The sequence below is a fragment of the Plecotus auritus genome (assembly GCF_963455305.1).
Source record: "Plecotus auritus genome assembly, chromosome: 1".
Classification (NCBI taxonomy): domain Eukaryota; kingdom Metazoa; phylum Chordata; class Mammalia; order Chiroptera; family Vespertilionidae; genus Plecotus; species Plecotus auritus.
Window position 1 is genome coordinate 54458708 of NC_137770.1, and position 20238 is coordinate 54478945.

The 20238-nt window shown below is 44.3% G+C and overlaps 1 protein-coding gene across 3 annotated transcripts in view; it reads left to right on the forward strand.

Annotated features, from left to right (window-relative positions):
* Positions 1-20238, forward strand: part of RORA (RAR related orphan receptor A) — a 714961-nt gene that overhangs the window by 451479 nt on the left and 243244 nt on the right. Inside the window, exon 1 of one of the 3 annotated variants that reach the window (XM_080669994.1) lies at positions 14180-14272. The exons of the other annotated variants lie outside the window; for them this stretch is intronic. Coding sequence (XP_080526120.1) covers positions 14260-14272 — 13 coding nt within the window. The 5' untranslated portion in view covers positions 14180-14259. Of the gene's footprint in view, positions 1-14179; positions 14273-20238 lie in introns of those variants that run through there. 3 annotated transcript variants of the gene reach the window in all.

A 20238-nucleotide genomic window follows, 5' to 3' on the forward strand; every position in this document is an offset into this window, starting at 1 on the left:
CGTGTTCAACCATCTGGCACCAGAGGGCTGAGTGGCGAAGTCTTGTTAAGTAGAGAGTGTGGAGGATAGGTGTGGGGGCAGTGATGGAGTGTGAGAAAACAAACAAAATGTAGATGGAATTTACTGTTGCCCCTTCCAAATTAATTTTACTTCCTCACAGAGACCTTGAAGTAAAGAGAGACGGCCCTCCACCCTAGAGGCCACCCTGTGTTGAATCCTTCCTGCATGTCTGGCACATGTGCTAGGCAGGGGGATACAGTGATGAAGGAGATATGGTTTTGCCCTTTAAAGAACTGACAGTCGGATGGGAGGAGACATGGTGGACCTTCTATCATCGAGCACTTGAGTAAGAATGGAGGCTCCAGGTGCTCCAAGGTCAGAATAATTGACTTAGGGGTTCATGAAAATCGTCACAAAGGAGCAGACAGGTAAACTGGGTTTTGCAGAGGCATTTCCAGGTGAGGAAGGAAGTTGAGGAAAGAGCATTCAAGGCAGAGGGGAGAGAACATGCAAAGGCAAGAAGTGACAAAATGATCTAGAATATCTAGGGCACAGTGACAGGTTGAGTGCGGCTGGACTGGAGCAGAGCTGAATGGGAGTGGAAGTGGAGAGTGTGGGGACCAGGAGCACCTCCTGCACTCTTCCCAGGGACTGCCTTGCATTGGAAAGAGGGAAGCTTCCGAGCCACCAGCTCCAGTTCCAACACCCAAGCCTTCCATTCACGAAGCTGTGTGAAATCGTACAAGATCTCTGAGCAGAGAGCCACCATGTTTTCATATGTAAAGTAGGCCTTAGAATCCCAGCCTTGCCGATGTGTTGGAATGATCAAATGAGATGACATATCTAAAGTCCTTGTTGGTGGCCCCCATATATGCCAGTTATCATTATTTGCCTTTGTGTATATCCTTATCTTGGACCACAAACTCAAAAAGCCAGTGGCCCAGCAGGTAACATAAAGACATCAAGAGGGTTTATTGTTACCTGCTGCTGACCTCCGTTGATAAAGAACATATGCACCTGAAACAGGAACCCAAGCAGTTAGGAAGCCCTGCACAATCACATCTTCCAATTTTCCAGGAAAAACGGGAAGTACAAATCTCTAAGTAAAATTTCCCTGCTTTTCTGTGTTGACTATCAATCCGAATTTAAAACACAGTGCAGCCCTAGCCCGTTTGGCTCAGCGAATAGTGTCGACCTGCCAACCAGGTTTGACTCCGGTCAGGGGCACATACCTTGGTTGCAGGCTCCTTCCCTGCCCAGGCCCTGGTAAGGGCTCGTGCAGGAGGCAACCAATTGATGTGTTTCTCTCACACCCATGTTTCTCTCTGTCTTTCCCTGTCTCTTCCACTCTTCCTAAAAATCAGTGGAAAAATATCTTGGGGTGAGGATTAACAACAACAAAAACATACAATGCAGGCAAAACAGTACCTGTCTCTGGGCCATACATGCCCGTGGGCTGCCAGTTTATGGCCTCTGATCTCCATCTCCTCTTCCCCCCGCCCCCCCCCCCCCCCCCAATTCAGGCACTTACAGGGCCTGGGCTGTGGTTGCTAGCGATGTGTATCAGAGCTGGCTCCTGGCAGATGCTTCATAGTTGGAGGGCACCAACTGGAGCCGCATACAGACGTTGGCACCAGGAGTGAGGACAAGCCAGCCAACAAGCGAGGTGTTCAAAAGTGCAGAATTCAAAGAGTGACCCAGCACCATCGCAGAAGCCCAGGAATGAAAACTTTTAAAACTCGGCCCCAGCAAGAAGCTCCTGGGAGAGGAGCAGCCCCTGGGGGGAGAAATGTGCTGCCTGTGAAGGGCAAAGTTTGACAATCTATTAAACAGCAAGTTACAATAGGCGAGTGCGGAGATCACAGAGGCTGGGATTCATGTACACACATCTATCCAGGGAACTTTGATGCTTTCAAATGCCTGCTCGCCATCTGAAAAGCGGGCAGCAGGCATCGCCTACATATTTCACAGCAGTCTACCTGTCTGGGTGTTTGGGCTTGACAGCAGGAAGCTCTTTGAAACGAGCCTAAGGCATTTCAAACACTTCTGCTTGTTGAATATCCAGTTTGTATATTCTGCTAATGCCCTTTTTTTTTAATTCTTTTTTATTTTATTTTATTTTACTAATTTTGGAATCACCTATGAAGTCGGAAGTCTGCAGAAGAGCAAATTACAGAGCTAAGATACCTTTTGACCATCTCAAGTCAATAATCAAATGCACAGGCTCACATGCGGCCCCATGGTAATGAGGAAGGAAAGACGTTTTATTCACAGATCAGAACTATTTTCAACAACAGTCCAGTAAAAAGTGTCAAATGTTTGGACCATTTGACTCCTGCCCAGATAATTTCATAATGGTTTAGGGAGGGATGTTTAGAGCTTTCGATGAGTAATAAATAATTTAGAAGCCATTCATTAAAACCTTCTAAATTACAGATACTACAGGCAAATTCCTTCTTATGAGAAGAAAAGGATGACCTGAAAATTCGTCCCCTGTCTCTTGTCTTCCTCCCTTTGATTCTCTTTTTTTTGTTAATATTATTTTTCATTCTAGCTAAGAAAGTAAAATAGCAGTATTAGAGGGCTTATGCCACCATGGTACAGGTAAAAACAAAGCTGGCCGCATTCGCTGGTAAAACTGTGGATGAAGCCGGAACCGGTTTGGCTCAGTGGATAGAGCGTCGGCCTGCGGACTGAAGGGTCCCGGGTTCGATTCCGGTCGGGGGCATGTACCTTGGTTGCGGGCACATCCCCAGTGGGAGGTGTGCAGGAGGCAGCTGATCAATGTATCTCTCTCATCGATGTTTCTAGCTATCTATCCTCTCCCTTTCCTCTCTGTAAAAAATCAATAAAATATATTTTAAAAAAACAACAACAACAAAAAAAAAAAAAACTGTGGATGAAAATCTGAAGATCTTCAATTTTATTCTCAGGCGCACATCTGTCTTCTTCATTTTTCTCTGCTCATTTTTAAAAGAAGATGCCAATGTCCTGGCCGTGAGAAGGAGAATGTAGGGATTTGCATAGGGAGGTTTTGTGACTCAGGTTTTCAAAGCTGCCACATAGAAGGCAAAAAATATTATCCTCATCTGCATCATGACAGAGGTGTGGTGGCTTGGCTATCTCTTCTGACACCGCTTTGCAAGGCCTTGATGGTGGGGTGTGGGAGCATTACACAAGACCTACCCAAGCCAGAGAGGATTAGTTTTAATTTCATTCAAAAGCTGTGAGAAGGAGAAAAGGCTGTCAGTACCCTAAGGCGATACTTAGGAATAGGTAGAAGTATGGTAGGTGTGAGAATGACAGTAAGACCATGAGTCTGAGTCAATCACATGGACTCGTGGGCCAACTCAGCGGGCACACCGGGACTTATTTTCATTTGGTGTGGTGGTGGGGGTCGTGGTTGCCGGGAGTTCTAGTCCAGCCTAAGGATATAAAAGGTTAGAAACCAGACTGAGACTTGGGCCAAAGATCTTGAGTTTCACAGGCTAAGAGATGAGTTAGCAATGTGCTGTGGATTCTGGGGTCTTCCCAACAAAACATCACCCCTCCCCCTAACACAGGCATTTCTGATTCCCACTGCTTTGTGGTCCATATTGGAAATTGGCTCCAACATTCCCAATCAAAGGGAATCAAGGTGATATGGGACCCTATCTTTGTGATGATGGTCTCTAGACTGGCCTCTGTTACTGAGGACCCACTTTGGGGTCCAGGCACGGAGCCGTCTCCAGCTACATGATGAACACCTTTTTAAAGATGTCCTTGCTATGGCTTCTTAAGTGATAGTATTTTAACACAACATGATAAAGAATCATGATCCGAAAGTGATGTGGACGGGAAGGAGGGCATTTCATGTGAGCAGGCAGAACTTTATCAATGAGTGGAATTTCCTGTAACGAGAAAGAGAAATGAATTAGTAACTCGGAGTCATTTTTAAAAAATACATATCCAGATGAAAGCTTGGATAAGTTTGATCCCTTTTAGCCAATGAAGGATGATCTCTAATTAGGTTTCCACGCAGACGGCACAGGCTTGGAGTACATTTCTGAATCTCGTTGACCTTTTCAGCCGGAGAAGCCAAATGATTTCCATTCCATGCTCTTTAATTCTGAAGGAATTTCTAATTTGTTGCCAGAGATAAAAACTCACTCCAAACAGGAAAAAAAAAAGTTTTAAATAGTCCTGAGTCCCATTTATAGAATATTAAAATTTTAGAGCTGGGAAAACCCTTAGAGAGCATTTTATTCAATCCCTTTATTTTACTGATGCTAAAACTCAGGGCCAGAAAATAAAATCAAAGACTGGCCCAAGGTCACTCAGGGATTTAGGACCCAGGACTAGAACCCACATCTCTTGCCTCATCCCCCAGACTTCCCGCCTGCCTGGCTTCGCAGTTGCCTGCCAGGCTTTTTGGAATCCTCCATATGTTACTGAATCCCCCACTGAACCCCAGCAGCAGGCCCACTTTAGGGAAACTTCCACGGGCCAGCACCTACCCTCTTGCCTTTCTTAATGTCTTTTGGAAATTCTCTATTCTCTCGCCTTATTAATGTTAGAACAAAACGGGTTCTTTTATTGCCACAGGCAGCAGGAAAGTGAACTTCTTGATGGAGGAGCGTGTCTTCCCTAGTGAGAGCGAGTAAATTAGTTCTGAGGTACTCTCACTCACTGTAACTGTAATGAGAGAGACACAGCCCTTCTTCATTAATGAGATGCCAATCACACAGGGAGCAGCCTCGAAGAGCCTTTGGGGAGGGGGTGCCGGGGGAGAGCGGTGATTGGCACCCGTGCCAAGACAGGAAGCAGGAAGCCTCCAGAGGTGGGACGCACACTTGGAGAATCTGGAATCGGAGGGGCAGGTCCGGCAGGAGCTCGCGGGGCTCCTGAATGGGCAGGTCGGCATAGTTCACGGGAAACATCTCTGAAACTGAGCAGCAGAATGGGGGAGCAACTGTCTGGCACATTTTCCCACACGCACTTTCTGAGGCCAGGCTGTGATCACGCCGAGCGTGTCCCCACGGGGACCCCTGCGGTGGGTGGCAGTTGGGGCTGGTGAGCAGCGGGGCTCTCTTAGAGAGTTGGAGGCAGCATATCTTGTCTGTCCTCTGTCTTAGGACTTGTTGAGAGTTTAACATACTGTGTCACCTCCTAAATTTTGAAAGGGAAACTTTTTAAAAGGAAGTGAAGAAGAAGGAGGAGTTTGATGCTGAGAGAGTCTTATCCTCATATGAAATAATTTCCCTGGTAGGAGACCCTGGACTTAAATTTGCCGAAGGACCAGGTAGCCCAGGGCAGTGGAAACATCTAGGTCAGCGATTGTCAACGTTTTTCACCTCGTGGCACACATAAACTAATTGCTAAAATTCTGTGGCACACCAAAAAATATATATGCTTGCCCATCTGACAAAAACACATAGGTATAATTTTGATTCATTCACGCCAAACGGCTATTGTTGTGTTGGCTGTTTTTGTTCTTTTTTTTTTTTTTTATTTGACAATCTAAGGGAAAAGAGGTCAGTGCCCCTGACTAAATGGTCAGGTATTGCAAGCTTTAAAAATTCTTTCAATGGCACACTGGTTGAAAACCACGGATCTCAATCATATTTGTTTAGCTCTCACTATCAAGAATGGTTTGAGAGTAAGTCCTTCCCCCAGCAGCATGATTCTGTCTTTCCACTTTAGCTGCCCAGACAGCTTTGACCACACTGTGGAGAAAATTCGGGGGAAATATCTGTGCAAGTCTCTTAACTCAGTTTTCAACATCTGCAGCCTGCCTTTGCTTCGGTAGATTAGTTAAATTTTGTGCCTTTCAGAAATCAACAAAACTTCCATTGGGAATTAAATACCCTTTTTCTCCCAAGTTGTTTTTTCACTGAAACATTTACCTCTTGTGGAGATGAGTCTCTATGAAGGGTAAGAGACTTTCAGCACTGAAAACAACTTACATGTCCGAGCCCACAAGTAGGCATGCTTGTGTCTTTTAAGAATCAGGTGGCGGAAGTTCCAATTGGCAAAACAGAGTCTTGAATGTCATTTTCTAAACACATTAGACCATGTCTAATAGAGAAAGAGGAGAAGCAGTAACAGTTTACATAATACCAACAGTGTCCTTCTTGGAGGTATCATTATAGGGGAACAGTCAGATGGTATTGAACTTGCAGATGTTACAAGATACACAGTGGGGCAAAAGTAGGCTTACAGTTGTTCATATGGAAAATAAGACAATAATTAAACAATCCTATCTGATAAAGAGGGAATATGCTAATTGACCATCATGCCCTCACAAAGATGGCAGTACCCACAGCCAATAAGGAGGGAATATGCTAATTGACTGCCACACCCTCAAAGATGGCAGTGCCCACAGCCACAAGATGGTGGCACCAATACTCTCAGCCCCACTGGGGCGACAGGTGCGCAGCATGGCTGGGCCCACCCCCAGGCAGGTCCAGCTGCTCCACAAGCCTGTCTCTGGAGTCCCCCAGTTCCTTCAGCCCCCCAGCCGCCCAGGGCTGGCCCAAGGTCCAGGCAAGCCTCGGATGTAGGCTGCCCAGCCACCCAGGACCACCCAAGGCTCAGGTAACCAGGGCCGCTGAGGCTTGCGCTGCCAGCAGTGGCAGCAGCAGAGGTGTGATGGGGGTGTCACCTTCCCCTGATCGCCAGGTCGCTTCCTGCCCCTGAGGGCTCCCAGACTGTGAGAGGGGGCAGGCCAGGCTGAGGGACCCCCCTCTCCAATACATGAATTTTCATGCACTGGGCCTCTAGTAAATAATAACACAGGAATAAACTGTTTCCTTACTCACAACTGGAAACCTACTTTGCCTCACCCTCTATGCTATACTTTATACCCTCTAAACCTACTTTGCCTCACCCTCTATACTAGAGTCTATAGCTACAAAGTCACAGTCACTTCAAGCAAAGTGACATTTGTTAAGATCATGTGTAGGCTCACCTATTTGTAGTAGTGGGAATAAGTGTGTGCTAGCAACCTGGAGACACTTCTTCATTGTGTGTGTGTGTGTATGTATGTGTGTGTTTTACACAATTCCTAAAAGACACACAATCAGCCATGGGTGCAGTAACATGGTCTCCTTTCTTTGAATTCTTCGTGATCTTTCTCTACCAATTGGGTAAGATCTAAGCTTGTCATTTGAAAAAAAGACAACACATCTGTCAAGTCATTCAAACCTGATACTATGACCTCCATGTCTGGCTGCTTTGGGTTTACCACCCTTAAAATTTAAGAAGACCTGGAATTTTTTAATAAATCCAGACCAGAGCTCCGCCAGGAGACTTTAGTGTGCCTGGGATCCCCTTGTTTAGTTTCGCTCTTTGGAAAATCTGACAAGACTCATCTAGGAACTCCATTCTTTGTTGAAGGCCAAAAGGAGGAATTGCCATGGAAAATACAGATTCATAAAAGCCAATTGTGTTTCATTTTTGACGTTTTGTTTCTGCTAAAATCGTGTTCTTCAAAGACTTAGTTGGCAAAGCTCTTTGCGTACTTCTTCTCCCCTTAGGTTTTACACACCTGGGTTGTTAAAGATAAAATTCTTGCAGATGTTTTGGATTAATTTGTTTTCAAATTGCCCAAGAACTTGACTTGCAAGGACTAAAAGTTTTTTCTTCGTTACCAATTACTGCGGTTTGCCTCGGGGGGAGAAACCCAACGTGTGATTGGCTCCAGTGCAGTAGAGTCACTTCCTCCGATTTTTAGGATTTGAAATGAAACAGAGCACTAGTGTGTGCTACCTGACTTCGTTTTTTTGTGTGTGTGTTTTTTTAATGATTTTGTCAACTTTGTCGGACCAAACTTCTTATATAATGATTTGAATTTAAGGAAAGACGTATGTAAATGGTTAAAGGAAAAGAACAAAAGTGTACCCAAAAAATGGTTGGTAGGAAAATGAGGGAATTTCAGTTTTACGTACTCAAGCATATTGTAAAATAGGTAGTTCTCCAAGCTGATGAATGAGCTGTTTTTCCAGAGAATGGAAGCAGTATTCTGGGCAAGAGCTTGAAAGAAGAGAAGGCCTGAGACAGAACATTACCTCCTTTTTTTAAGTTGACTTTTTTGAGAGAGAGGAAGAGAAAGAAAGAGAGAGAGAGAGAGAGAGAGAGAGAGAGAGAGAGAGAGAGATGGAATTGTTGTTCCACTTATTTATGCATTCGTTGGTTGATTCATATATGTGCCTTGACCAGGGATCAAACCTGCAGCCTTAGCATATCCGACCACGACGTTCAACCAACTGAGCTACCCGGCCAGGGCCTAGAACCTTATCTTCTTAAAATACTGTAAGAGAGGGCTGCCCAGGACTTTCTTAACCAGTACGTTTAGTGAACTGGCTCTTCCACACATTCACCATAAAAATAATTGATGTTTGTAATGCTGACCCTAAGGCACTACAGGATCCCAAATGCCTTTTGAATCATCAAAGAATGATTCATTGCGTTCTGGGTGGTTTTCTTGTTGAGTGTACTTTATGGTATACTAATCCCTTTGAAAATTGGTAACACACCTATGACGATTAGCAGAGGTTTGCAATCAAGAGCACGCAGCCACGGCTGGCGAGTGGGAAGCTCCTTTGGTGTAGGCTGACTGCCACCCCCACAGTCTCCATCCCCCTACCTGCCAGGAGATGATGCTGCCCTGGGAATCCGCAGAAATTGCTCTCTGAGAAACTCTCCATTCAGCTCCTCCCCCTCTGGCCTTTCTTGCTCAGCTTGCTAGCGGGTGCCCACGTGTAAACACAATTCCATGTTCCCACCCCTCCCTGGCCCAGAAGGGGAAGGGCCAGAAACTTGGGCAGCATTACTTCGCTTGAATCAATATGAACATTCTGATATTTGACCACTTTCTCTCTACAAAAGCAGCAATTTCAATGTGACCAGTTTCAATCATTATAAATATCCAGTGCCTGTGTGTACGTGTGTGGTAGATATGCATATATCATTCAATTGCTCAGAAGACTCGATTAACAAAGAGTACCCAAACCCAACCAGCCCACAAGATGTGCTGCCCCCTGGTTTCTTCAGCCAATGATTTTTCCTTCTGTGCTGTTTTTAGCCATTCTGGGCTAAACCCCAGCGTGTGGCAGCGCTGCTACGTGGTAGGGGGAAATGGCCTTCCTCTTGCTTGGGATGCTCTGTTTATATTTTACTGCTGTTTACAGATGGAATATTCTATAAATATTCATAGAGTGCCTGTACAAAGGCAAGGCTCCGAAGAGCTCTTTATTAGCAAGCTCCCTCAAGGAAGGGGAACTCGGCGGGGCGGGGGGGAAGGGGGTGCGGGGGGGGGGGGCGCGGGGGAGGGCTTTAATCCATCCTTGGGACGGTCTCGCACAAAAACAGCGCCACCCTCTCTCTCTACACAGAATGGTGGGGCTGGCCTGGGATTGACCAGCTAAATTCACAGCCGAAAGTGTCAGCTAATGAATTGTTACAAGTAAATTAACAGACCCCTCAGAATCCTTTTTCAGTCCAGTACAAATGCTCCCTTCATTAGTAAATGCTTTTATGGTAGGAGACACATTAAGTGGGTGCCCAGAGAATGTTCTGCCCACATTCAGCCTCTCCACCGTTCCCCCACCCCAATAAAGTTTGAAATGTATTTTAACACCCGTGTTCAATCAACATTTGTTAGAAGAGGGGTTGACTCTTCCAGTGGAAGGCTCAGAACATTAGAAAAATAGAAGTATTTTTAAAAGGTCACAGAGAACTTGTAATGAAACAAATTGAAACAGTTTAAACACACACACACACACACATTTGTTTTCAGGCTTCAAATGTAAAACTACTTTAAAAAAAAACCAGCCCAAGGTTATATACATGAAAACATTTTAGAGACTGAGTTATTGAATGATTTAGCAAATCCAAAATATTATCAGACTGATTTCTGTCCCAAAGAAACTAAAGTAAAAATAACAAATTATTTGGTATTTGGATGGAGAGAAATAAGATATCAGATGATAATTTCCCCTCTTATCATTGTATCAAAGGTGGTGAAACAGCCCTTTCTCTTCAGCCAGACTGGCTTAACTGGCAGGTACTATTTGGGAAGACCAGGTGGAAGGAAGGAGGAGAGTAGAGCCGCTGGGGTCCGGAGGGCACCACCTGGCACACGCTTCTTTGAGGCCTGCCCTGAAATGGTTAATCCGAGAGCAGGGACCACGTCAGGTTACATCAGAGGCAGATTCCTCTGTGTTTCTGGGCAAATCCGCGCTGGCCAGTCTCTCAGGTCTGAAGCTGCGGTTGCACACAAAATGTGATCCTAAAAATGAAATGCCAGCAGTTAATCCTCCCAGCGACAGAGCTTCCTCACTATTCCCTTGTGGGAATTGTGGTTGCTACCCACTCCAAGCTGCCCCCCTCCCCTCTCCTTGGTGATGTATTCGTTGCCAGAGGTGGCCCCAGTGCTCGCCTCAGCCTGGACGTGAGCTGAAGGTCCTGTAATGAAAATCCAGTTCCTCTGAAGGTAAAACCCAGCATCGAGAACTTCTGTGCACAACGCCCTGTGCATATGTATGTATGTGCGATGTGGTGTTCACCCTGGAACCCTGTCTAGGCTGGCCTCTGCGGATCAGGCCTCTCAGTGTGTTCTCTCAGGCCCTCCATGGGGAATATCTCCTAGCAGAGCACATTTTTGTTACATGAGGCCATAGCTACATGCGGCTGCTGAATCAAACGTTTTGACGTCAGTTAGTTCTTTCCAGTTGTCCTAATGACTGTTCACTGAGCATTTGATTGGATTAGGATAGGTTGATGCAATTCAACTGAATCAAGGTGTAGGAGGGAGGGGACAAAAGCAGGCAAGAAAGATTCCAGCTCAGCTCAGCTACCAGCTTGCAACGGGACATTCAAATCTCTTGACCTCTCGGAACCTCGGTTTCTTTGTCTGTGAAATGATAATCTGTCTAGCCTCTCTTATCAATCTTTCAAGGTTTTTGTGACGATTAAATGACTGGTGGCTGTGAAAGTCCTTTCACTCATGTGAGTTACCGGCCTGAATTTTATCGAGGCAGTTGGCATAGTGCTACAGGAGATCATTTGAGGATGGCTTTGCGGGGAACTCGCATGCCAGTCAGAAACATTCTCTTATTATGCAGCAATGGCAGTAAGAAAATGAGGGAGTCAACTGGATCAGTGGGACCCACGTGCCCATCACTGCTTTAAAGATGAGCGCAAAGTAGTGGAGAGAGTTGTGGTAAATTCTTTGCACCCGCTGTTACTAAAGAAACGGAATGGAAAATTCCCACTCCCCAATTGTATCTGAAAACAGAAAAGTCTAAAGCTGTGGTGAATGGACAGGATGTCCTGGAATGGCACTCTAGGTGTAAATAAATCACTGGAACTGATGGCATCCACCCAAGAGTTTTGAAGGAACTCAAGGGTGAAATTGTGGAACTGTTGGCCAAAATGTGTAACTTGTTACAAATGGGTACTGTGCTCCAGACCTGGCAAATTGCCACTGCCGCTCTGAAAGAAGAGAAGTACAAATAGGGAGTCTCGCTTCTGTACCTGGCAAGCTAGTAGAGACTATCTGAGTGGATAATGTCACTGAATACGTGCTTATCATTGCACAAAGCCTTTATTGAGCATCCGCCATGCCCCGGGCACCGTGCTGAACATAGAGGGGAACATATGGAAGTGTCTAGGAGGTGGTTTGATGAGGTGGTCTGAACACTTCAGTGTTGCAAATATAGACTTGGGGAGTCATCGGCATGTAGGTCAGAGAAACAGCTTTTATCTGGAGTACTGACTCTATCAGTTGGCAGAGCCTACTTGGAGCGCAGTACATACTAGGTCTCTAGACTGTTGTGAAAAGAGAGCTGAAATCCACAAGTAATGTCTGCCCAGGGCACCACCATGCTCTCCATGCTCTATATCGATGGGTGTTCGAATTCTGAGGGTGGCTGTGATAACCCAGGGAAAGTGTGAAAAGGGAGAACGGAATAGGTTTGAAGGAAGACTCCTACACAAAGCAGGCATTTAAGGAGTGAAGAAAAAAACGGCAAAGGAAACTGAAACAGATAATAATTTATTCATCTGTTCACTTATTCAATAAGGAAACGCCAAGCAGTTTCTCTGGGCCAGGCACTGTTTTACAGGCTGGAGTCACATTCAGGGAGCAGAGAATACTCTCTTTTGAAATTCTTCCAAAATAAACAAGAAAAGTGTCAGGTGGTAATAAATCCTCAGAACCAGAAGAGAGTGAAGTGGTAGAGAGGGATTAGAAGGGTACTTTAACAAAACTGGTCAGCTCTTGGAAGAGCGGACACCTGAGTGACAGGACTCAGCTGGCTATGCAAAAAACTAGGTGACACGCATTCTAAGCAGAAGAAACAGCTAGTGCAAAGGCCCTGAGGCAGAGGAGATGGCAGAAAAACATCCTTGCCTGAAGTTTGTCTGTGTAAGGTGGCAGCTTGAGGGGGTTGCACAGGAGGTTACCTGATGCTGCTTAGAGTTGGCTGGCGAGCTGTTTAGAATAGGGAGACTTGATGACTGAGGGAAAGGAGAAAGTGAAAAGGGAGAGTGACTGTTCAAGAGACAGAAAGGATGATAAGTGGTGCTGAGAAGGAGAATGGATGGTAAGAGCAGAGACAGGTACAGAGTTTAGAACAGCATTCCCCCACTGTTTTTTGTTTGTTTGCTTACTTATATTTAATTTAATGAATACATAGTGTATTATGTGCCAGACACTATTCTAAGCACTCTACAAAAAATTGACATTCTACTGTAATCTTTGTAGACTAAGAAACAGAGAGGTTAAATATCTTTTTTTTACATTTATTTATTTATTTATTTTTATAATGTTTTTTTCTTTATTGATTAAGGTATTACATATGTGTCCTTATTGCCCCATTGTCCCCCCACACCTCCCCACTCATGCCCTCACCCCAAGGTTGTCTGTGTCCATTGGTTAGGCTTATATGCATGCATACAAGTCCTTTGGTTGATCTCTCCCCCTTACCCCCACCCTCCCCTACCTTCCCTCTGAGGTTTGACGGTATGATCGATGTTTCTCTGTCTCTGGATCAAACTCATGAACTCATTTCTTACTACTATATATTATTTGGAAATCTTTTAATCATCTGATCAGTCTGCATGCAATACAAAATGAAGTGATTTGCCCTAGCTGCTTTGGCTTAGTGGATAGAGCATCGGCCTGCAGACTGAAGGGTCCCAGGTTTGATTCCAGTCAAGGGCATGTACCTTGGTTGTGGGCACATTCCCAGTGGGGGGTGTGCAGGAGGCAGCTGATCGATGATGTTTCTCTCTCATCGATGTTTCTAACTCTCTATCCCTCTCCCTTCCTCTCAGTAAAAAATCAATAAAATATATTTTTTTAAAATGAAGTGATTTAATGTTTTAAAATATATGTGTCATTTTAGATCAGTATATAGCAGAGATTTTATTGCAAAATTAACTGAATACAATATTTACTAATCCTCAAGGGTTATAATAATAAATTCTGAATGAGTTCCATCTAACAAGTGATGCACATGATTTAATTTAATTATGTAAGAAATGGCCATTTATAAAACATACATTAAAATAACATCTAATAGTATGCTTAGTTTGGAAACCAAATAAATATTAGACGGTGGCTTGAAATTTAACCGTGTATCATAGCATCAAATACAGACAAAAACAGATAAAATCTGCTCTCTTAAGTAATGTTATGAAACCTCAAATTTGTGAGTAAAAAAAGAATCTGGTTTGCTTTTATTCTTTTATTTCTAAATACTGAGGGTGGTGTTTTTTTTGTGTGTGTTTTTTTTTTTTAAAGAGTATTTCTGGCCACTAATGATAAACACGTCTATAGAAATAATTAAAAACCAAATTGGATATAAGTAACACCAAATATACTATTATCAACAGTGCTTTTCAAAATAAGAGAGAGATTTCAATGGGCTATGTGATAGGTCAGTCAGTTAAATGTAATTCTGAAACCTCGTGAAGAAGAAATTGAACAATATCTGCAAAATTACTATCCTTTGTATGCTTTTCATAAACTTTTCAAATTTTACTTCAGAATTATTCTATTTGCCTATACCCAAAGGCCCATTCTGGATAAAAATTGACAACTTAATCAGGTAACAACAAATAAACATTTTAAGTTGCACGACAGTCAAATTGCCACAGTGGCTGGTGACCTTCAGCACCACCACCCCTCCCCACCCCCACCCTCCAGTAGTGGCGAGTGACCTAGTCGTGAGCCCAGGTACCTAGTCGTGAGCCCAAAGTCTTCTCTTTCAAATGGAAAATGCATGTAAGTAGTCATTATATTTCTTTAGTTACTTTAGTAGAAATTAAAATGTATGCCATTATCACCTGTCATGTGTGAACACTCTTGGAACTTTTTTGTGAAACTCTGGGTTTCCCAAGAGTTGGGAGCTGTTAGTTGGAAGGAAAGGTGGGGCCATGGAGGGATGCTAAGCTCCAGGAGGGCAGAGACTTCATTTTGTTCATTGTTGCATCTCCAACGCCTAGTACAGAGCCTGGTACACACAATAGGCACTTAACAGATAGTTGCTAACTAAGTGAATGAGTGGATGAATGAATGAGTGGTGAATTAGAAGGGCAAGTCCTCAGTGGAGATGGGGAAGGGGTGAAAGAGGTACTGAGGAGAAGGGAGGGACAGGGAAGGGAACCCCCAAAGGATGGGTTAGCAAGCAGCTTCATAGATGAAGACGCAGGCAGTATCCATAAAGGATATAGTATCCACAAAGGACAATCCTTATCCCCAAACTATTTCTTGAATAACTACTATGTGTTTGGGCTTGTGAACGATGCTGTGGGGTTCAGAGATGAAAAAGACTCAGCCCTTGCCTTCTGAAGCTCACCAAATTTATGGGGTAGTGAGACAAAGATCCATTCTAGTCCACGTACAGGGCACATAGCTATACAGTCCACAGACCTAGGGGAGAGGCAGTGGGTCTAACAGAAGTAACACTAACCTCAAGAATCAGGAGAGTAGGGTACTCACTGCAGCTTTAGCATCAACCAGAAAGTCATGTGACCTCTCTATCAGATGCCAGTCTCCTCATCAATACAAGAAGGGATTAGGACTGGATCTCCTGTAAGGAACCTGCTGAGTAAACCTCTGGGCTTTGGATATTCAGAGGAGGGGGATGTCAGTGCTGGTAGAGGTGCTGTGAAACGTGTCTTCATGGACATCGATGTTGAGGTGTCTTTGAAGGATGGGATATGGTTGTAGAAGTTAGGCGCCAAGCATTTCAAGCAGAAGGACTAACAATGAACTAAGTCAGGAGGGAAAAGTCACAAAAATAATTTTCTGATGGCCATTTTATGAATTAGTTAAGAGAAGAAAGGTGTGGACAAGCAGGGCCAAGTTTTACGATGAATTCCATGCTAATGTTGGAGTTAGCATGAATCTCTTCATGGTAATGTGTTATTGCTTACATACAAGCAATAAAAAAGGTTAAATGATCAAATTGGAGTGGTGCCAACTTTGGGAACCCCATTTATTGATGTTAAGAGCAGCCTTACTGAAGAGCTAAGTGAGAAAATGCACAATGAAATCTCCATGTTAGCAAATGAGGATGATGTTAATAAAAGATGATGGCACAATGCTACAGATTCCTATAAGGTGGAAAAGCAGCAAATGATTGCCAAGGTGTGCAAGTGTAAAAATAGCCCATGCCATATTTTAAATGTGGATTTCTACCTAAATAAGGGATTGTATGGAGACCCAAAGGACTGACATATGTAGGTGGCATCCAGAAATCTATTGAAGCCAAAACTGGAAACATCAACCTGTACTTATGCAGACCCATTGAGACAAGGTTATGGGGATGGGAAATGAGAGAATAGTCACTGAAGTGTGTTCCAGTTCTAGGCTGTTCTGGGTCCAGTTCTGGCAAATGATGTAACTTGGATCTGCCCATCTGTGCAATGGGAATAATAACTCCTACTCTATGTATGTACAACATGGTTACAAGGATCAAATGAGATACTGGGAATGAATTTGCTTTAAAAAGAACCAAATGCTATAATTGCTGGAATGAGGCAACCAAAAAATTGTGCCGTTATGATCTCTGTCTGTAGAAGAACATCTGTGCACAACACTTAAAATAATTTTTTGTATTTGTAGAACGCTTTAGAATTTATCAGGTTCAAAAAAAAAAAATAGCAAGGGACCTAGTACCATTTTAAATTCAGAAAGCTTGGGTTTGAATTCCAATTTTGATGCTTGCTAATGTAATTTGGCATAGAGTTTTTAAAAGAATCTAGGTTCCATGTCCTCGTTTGTAAAATAGATCGGATAGTGATACCTGCTCAGGCAGGGCACTGGTGAGATTTCAGTAGAATAATGGATGAGGGCGGCAAGGCCAGCGCCTGCCCACACAGGCTGTCCGTGCACTGTGGCTGTCCTTACTGTCACTCTGCACCAGGATGTGAGCTCCTAGAGCTGAGACCATGTCAACAGGTATTCCCAGTGGCCATCATAGCCCCTGCAACAGAATTGGTGTTCAGTAACTATTTGTTGAATGGATGGATGAACAGAAGGAACGGGTGGGTGAACATCTCAGTAATAGGGATGAGAGAAGGCAATATCTGTTTTCATGGGTAAGAAAACCAAGGCTCGGAGAGTTTAAATGACTGTCCAAAGTTAATGTCAGGACTGAAAACTACAAGCAGGCACTTAGGTGGTCTTGAGCCCCTTTTCCAAGCCACCACACGCTGCCCTCTGTGGTAAGCCTCTGGCCTTTGGTGAGATCAGAGGCTAGAGTCATGTGAGCCATTATCAACCTAACTCTTAGAAAAGCGGAAGCAATGCTATTTGCCTCTGCTTTTTATTCCTGGCTTTAAAAATCAGGGTTCAAAAAAATTCAAGTCAACTTAATTTTTTTTTTCTTTTGAAAAGGAGCCAAAAAGAAAAAAACGGGCGGGGGGAGGGGGAAAAGCAAAAATCGCAAACGTCTTTGGTTCTGACAGTCCTTGCTTGGTGGAACATAGCCTGAGAAAATAATCTTCCCTGAAAGGTACAGCTTGTTTCTTTCTCCCGCAGACAGAAATATGTGTTTGGGAGGCTGATTCATCCGATGGCCCTTGCACCAGGCCTGGGACCAGCACTTTCCATTATTTGCTCTGTTCCTCTTTCGTTTACAAGGTCAGAGTCGATGTTTTGGTTGTTTTCCCAGCAGTGCTCTACTGACCGACTTCGCTCTAATCCCTTGATGTCACTTAAATAAACTCCAGGCGGGTGGGGGTGGGGGGAGCGATCTGAGAACTCCAATGATTTCCTGCCGCTGTTGTTCTCGGCGGCAAATTAATTTGATGCTGTTATGTAAGTGTAATCATCCTCTCTAATCACATCACAGGATTGGGAACTGCCAGAAATAACAGAAGGGAACATTCGAGGTATCAAAGGGGAGCCACTGAAATAGATTGTTTATTTAGGTACCAAATTGAAATGCTATTATTGGGAGATGGAAAACAACCCTCGCCACACTTTACTTTCACATGTCCCTGCATCTTACATACTGTATTTGTCAGTGTGTTTCATCCAGAAGGAAAAGGAGATATGAAATCAGAGCTTCCAAGTGTGCCATTGGGAAGGAGAGGAGGGAAGTCGAGGCGTCTGAGCTGCCGGGGGTTCTTGTGGGTGCCTGAATTTTTTATTGTGCTTATGCTATTCTGAGAGGTTTCGCTCTTTCCTCTTGATGTTCTTTCTTTCCGTCTGCCTCACTCTTCATTATTCTTCCCCAACCTGCCCCATTGCCTTCTCTCTCCCCAGTTTATTTTAGCAAGTCAAAGGAACCTCATCCTAATTCAGATGACCCTCTCCAAGTCCTTCTGGATGTCCCCTTGCTCACTTGATAGGTCACAGGAAAGATGCTAAATGATTACTTTTGGGAAATAACATCTGGAGCTTTGGCAGTTGTCCAGCTCCTACCTGGACGTAGAGTCCTAGACACGAGAAATAGCGTCCCATCCTTATCTCAGGATGGGGTCCACAGAATGGCCTGGGGAACAGTGGAGAAGGGCATAGAGTCTTGTTTTTGAACGTCAGCTCTACTCCTCTCCTTGAGCAGAGGACCACTCCTGAACCTCAGTTTCCTCATCTATAAAAGGAGATAGCAACGCCCCACTCAGCTTGTGTCTGTAAGGATTCAGAAAGGTAAGGCCTATGGCAATACAGCACATGGAGGTCAAGAATTCGGGCCCTGAAGTTGGATGCTGCAGCCAGACTTTGGGATCTAGGTCGCAGCACCATCACTCACCTGCCCAGTGACCTTGATCAGGGGCTGGCCTCTTCATGCCACAGTATCCTCATCTGTGAAGTTCATTCATGATTATACTGATCGGAACAGTGAAGGGTTAAATAAGATTGCATATTTTAAATGCTTGGCATAGAGCCTGACTTACTAAACATTAGCTTATCTGCATTATTATCATTCTCATTATTATTATTTATTGTTATAATAGCAAAACCTAATTAAATAAAAACAATAATCATAATGATGATCCATTTCCTACTATCCCCACTTCTTATTCCCTCCACCTATCTTCACACAGCTGCCAATCGCTCCAGATGTTATTTCCCATAAGTAATCAAGACATGACAACAGGGTAAAAGGAGGCAGAACTATTTAAAACATGGACAGGTTGTGGGGAGGGATGCCCCACCACGCAGAGGGCAGAGACATTCAGCTGAAAGGATCTTAGGAGACTTTCTCCTTGGAGCCTCTGACAGTGGCCTCCCCCTGCTCTCCTGGGCTCTGCAGTGCTCTGCCTTGTTCTGTGTTCAGCCCCCTGCCTGCCTTTCTTCTCCAGCTCTGATCACCGCCTGCTTTGAAATGCCTTCCACCGAATGCCCATCAGAATGAAGTAATCTCTTTATCCTGGTGTAATGAGGTGAGCCCACAACCAGGGGATTCTGGGGCGTGAATCTTTCCCCATCTTTCACCTCTTGGGTGACTGTCTACGGGCCTCAGTGGCCTTGTCTGTGAACAGGGACATCCGGGGAAAGCCCATGAATCCTGGAGCACCAGCCGATTCCCTGTCTGAAGCAACTCCCGGGACATGGACGCTGATTTTCCTTGCCTTCCTTCTATGGACAACAGATACTTTTTAAGTCAAACAAATCCATTTCTAAAATTATTCTTTACATGTGGATCACAAAAGGGAATAGATGGCTATCCATGGCCATCTTTCTCTCTTTTTGCTCCAATCCACCCTCAGTTTGATGTCCTCTAAGGATTTTCTTCATGGAGAGCCTAATGCTGAGCCTGGAAGGGATGCTGAGGTTTGCTCACAGGTCCAGGCAAAGCTGGCTTCTGTGGCCATCAGACCATGATGTGTTTGCAAAAATATATCGAAAATTAAGTTTAAAAGGGGTTTTTGTTTTTCCTTTTTCCTAAAGAAAATTATCTGGACGATTATTTTCTGTGTGCCCCCTCATTGGACATAAACTTTTAAAACGGCATGTGTTAGCTAGCCAGTGTGTGCCTGACACAGAGGAAACACTGGTTGGGGAGGCCAGGAGCTGTTCGGACCAGGTCCTGTCTCAGGTACAGCACAGCCGTGGTCCCTTGGGCTTTAGTGTCAGACTCGAGCCATGCCACTTTGTAGTTGTGGGACTGTGAACAAGTTACTTAACCTCTCTGAGCCTCAGATTCTTCCTTGGTAAACTGGTTGATAAAAGGATCTATAAGTATGCCGGGAAGACAGTGTGAAATAATGAATAGAAAGTACTTGGCACACAGAAAGGGCTGGACTGATAGTAGCTGTTACTGCTATTGTTGTTTAGATTTAGATGTTCAGATGCCTAAAATCATGAAGCAGATATTCCTGGTGAGGGAGACACTATCTAAATGTGCTCACAGAAGCCCTGAAACATTTATCTGGGCAGTTCTAGTTCATGTTTACTTTGTTTTGCAAAACTTGGCCTATCAAGGCAAGGATTACTTAGATGACCATCAACTCTGTTCTCCCTCTCCTAGTTGGTATAAAGATAGCCTTTAGATTAATCTCCTGAAATAGCTAAAGCAGTTCAGTATTTGACTATATATATAAAAGCCTAAGTGACCATTACAACCAGTCGCCTGATGTGCACTGACCACCAGAGGCCAGATGCTCAACACAAAAGATGTCCCCTGGTGGTCAGTGCACTCCCATAGCCAACCTCCCACGGTCCCTCCCCCTGGACTTAGCAAGACAGCCCTGATCAGCCCCAATCAGCGGCCAGGCCGAGGGACCCAACCCATG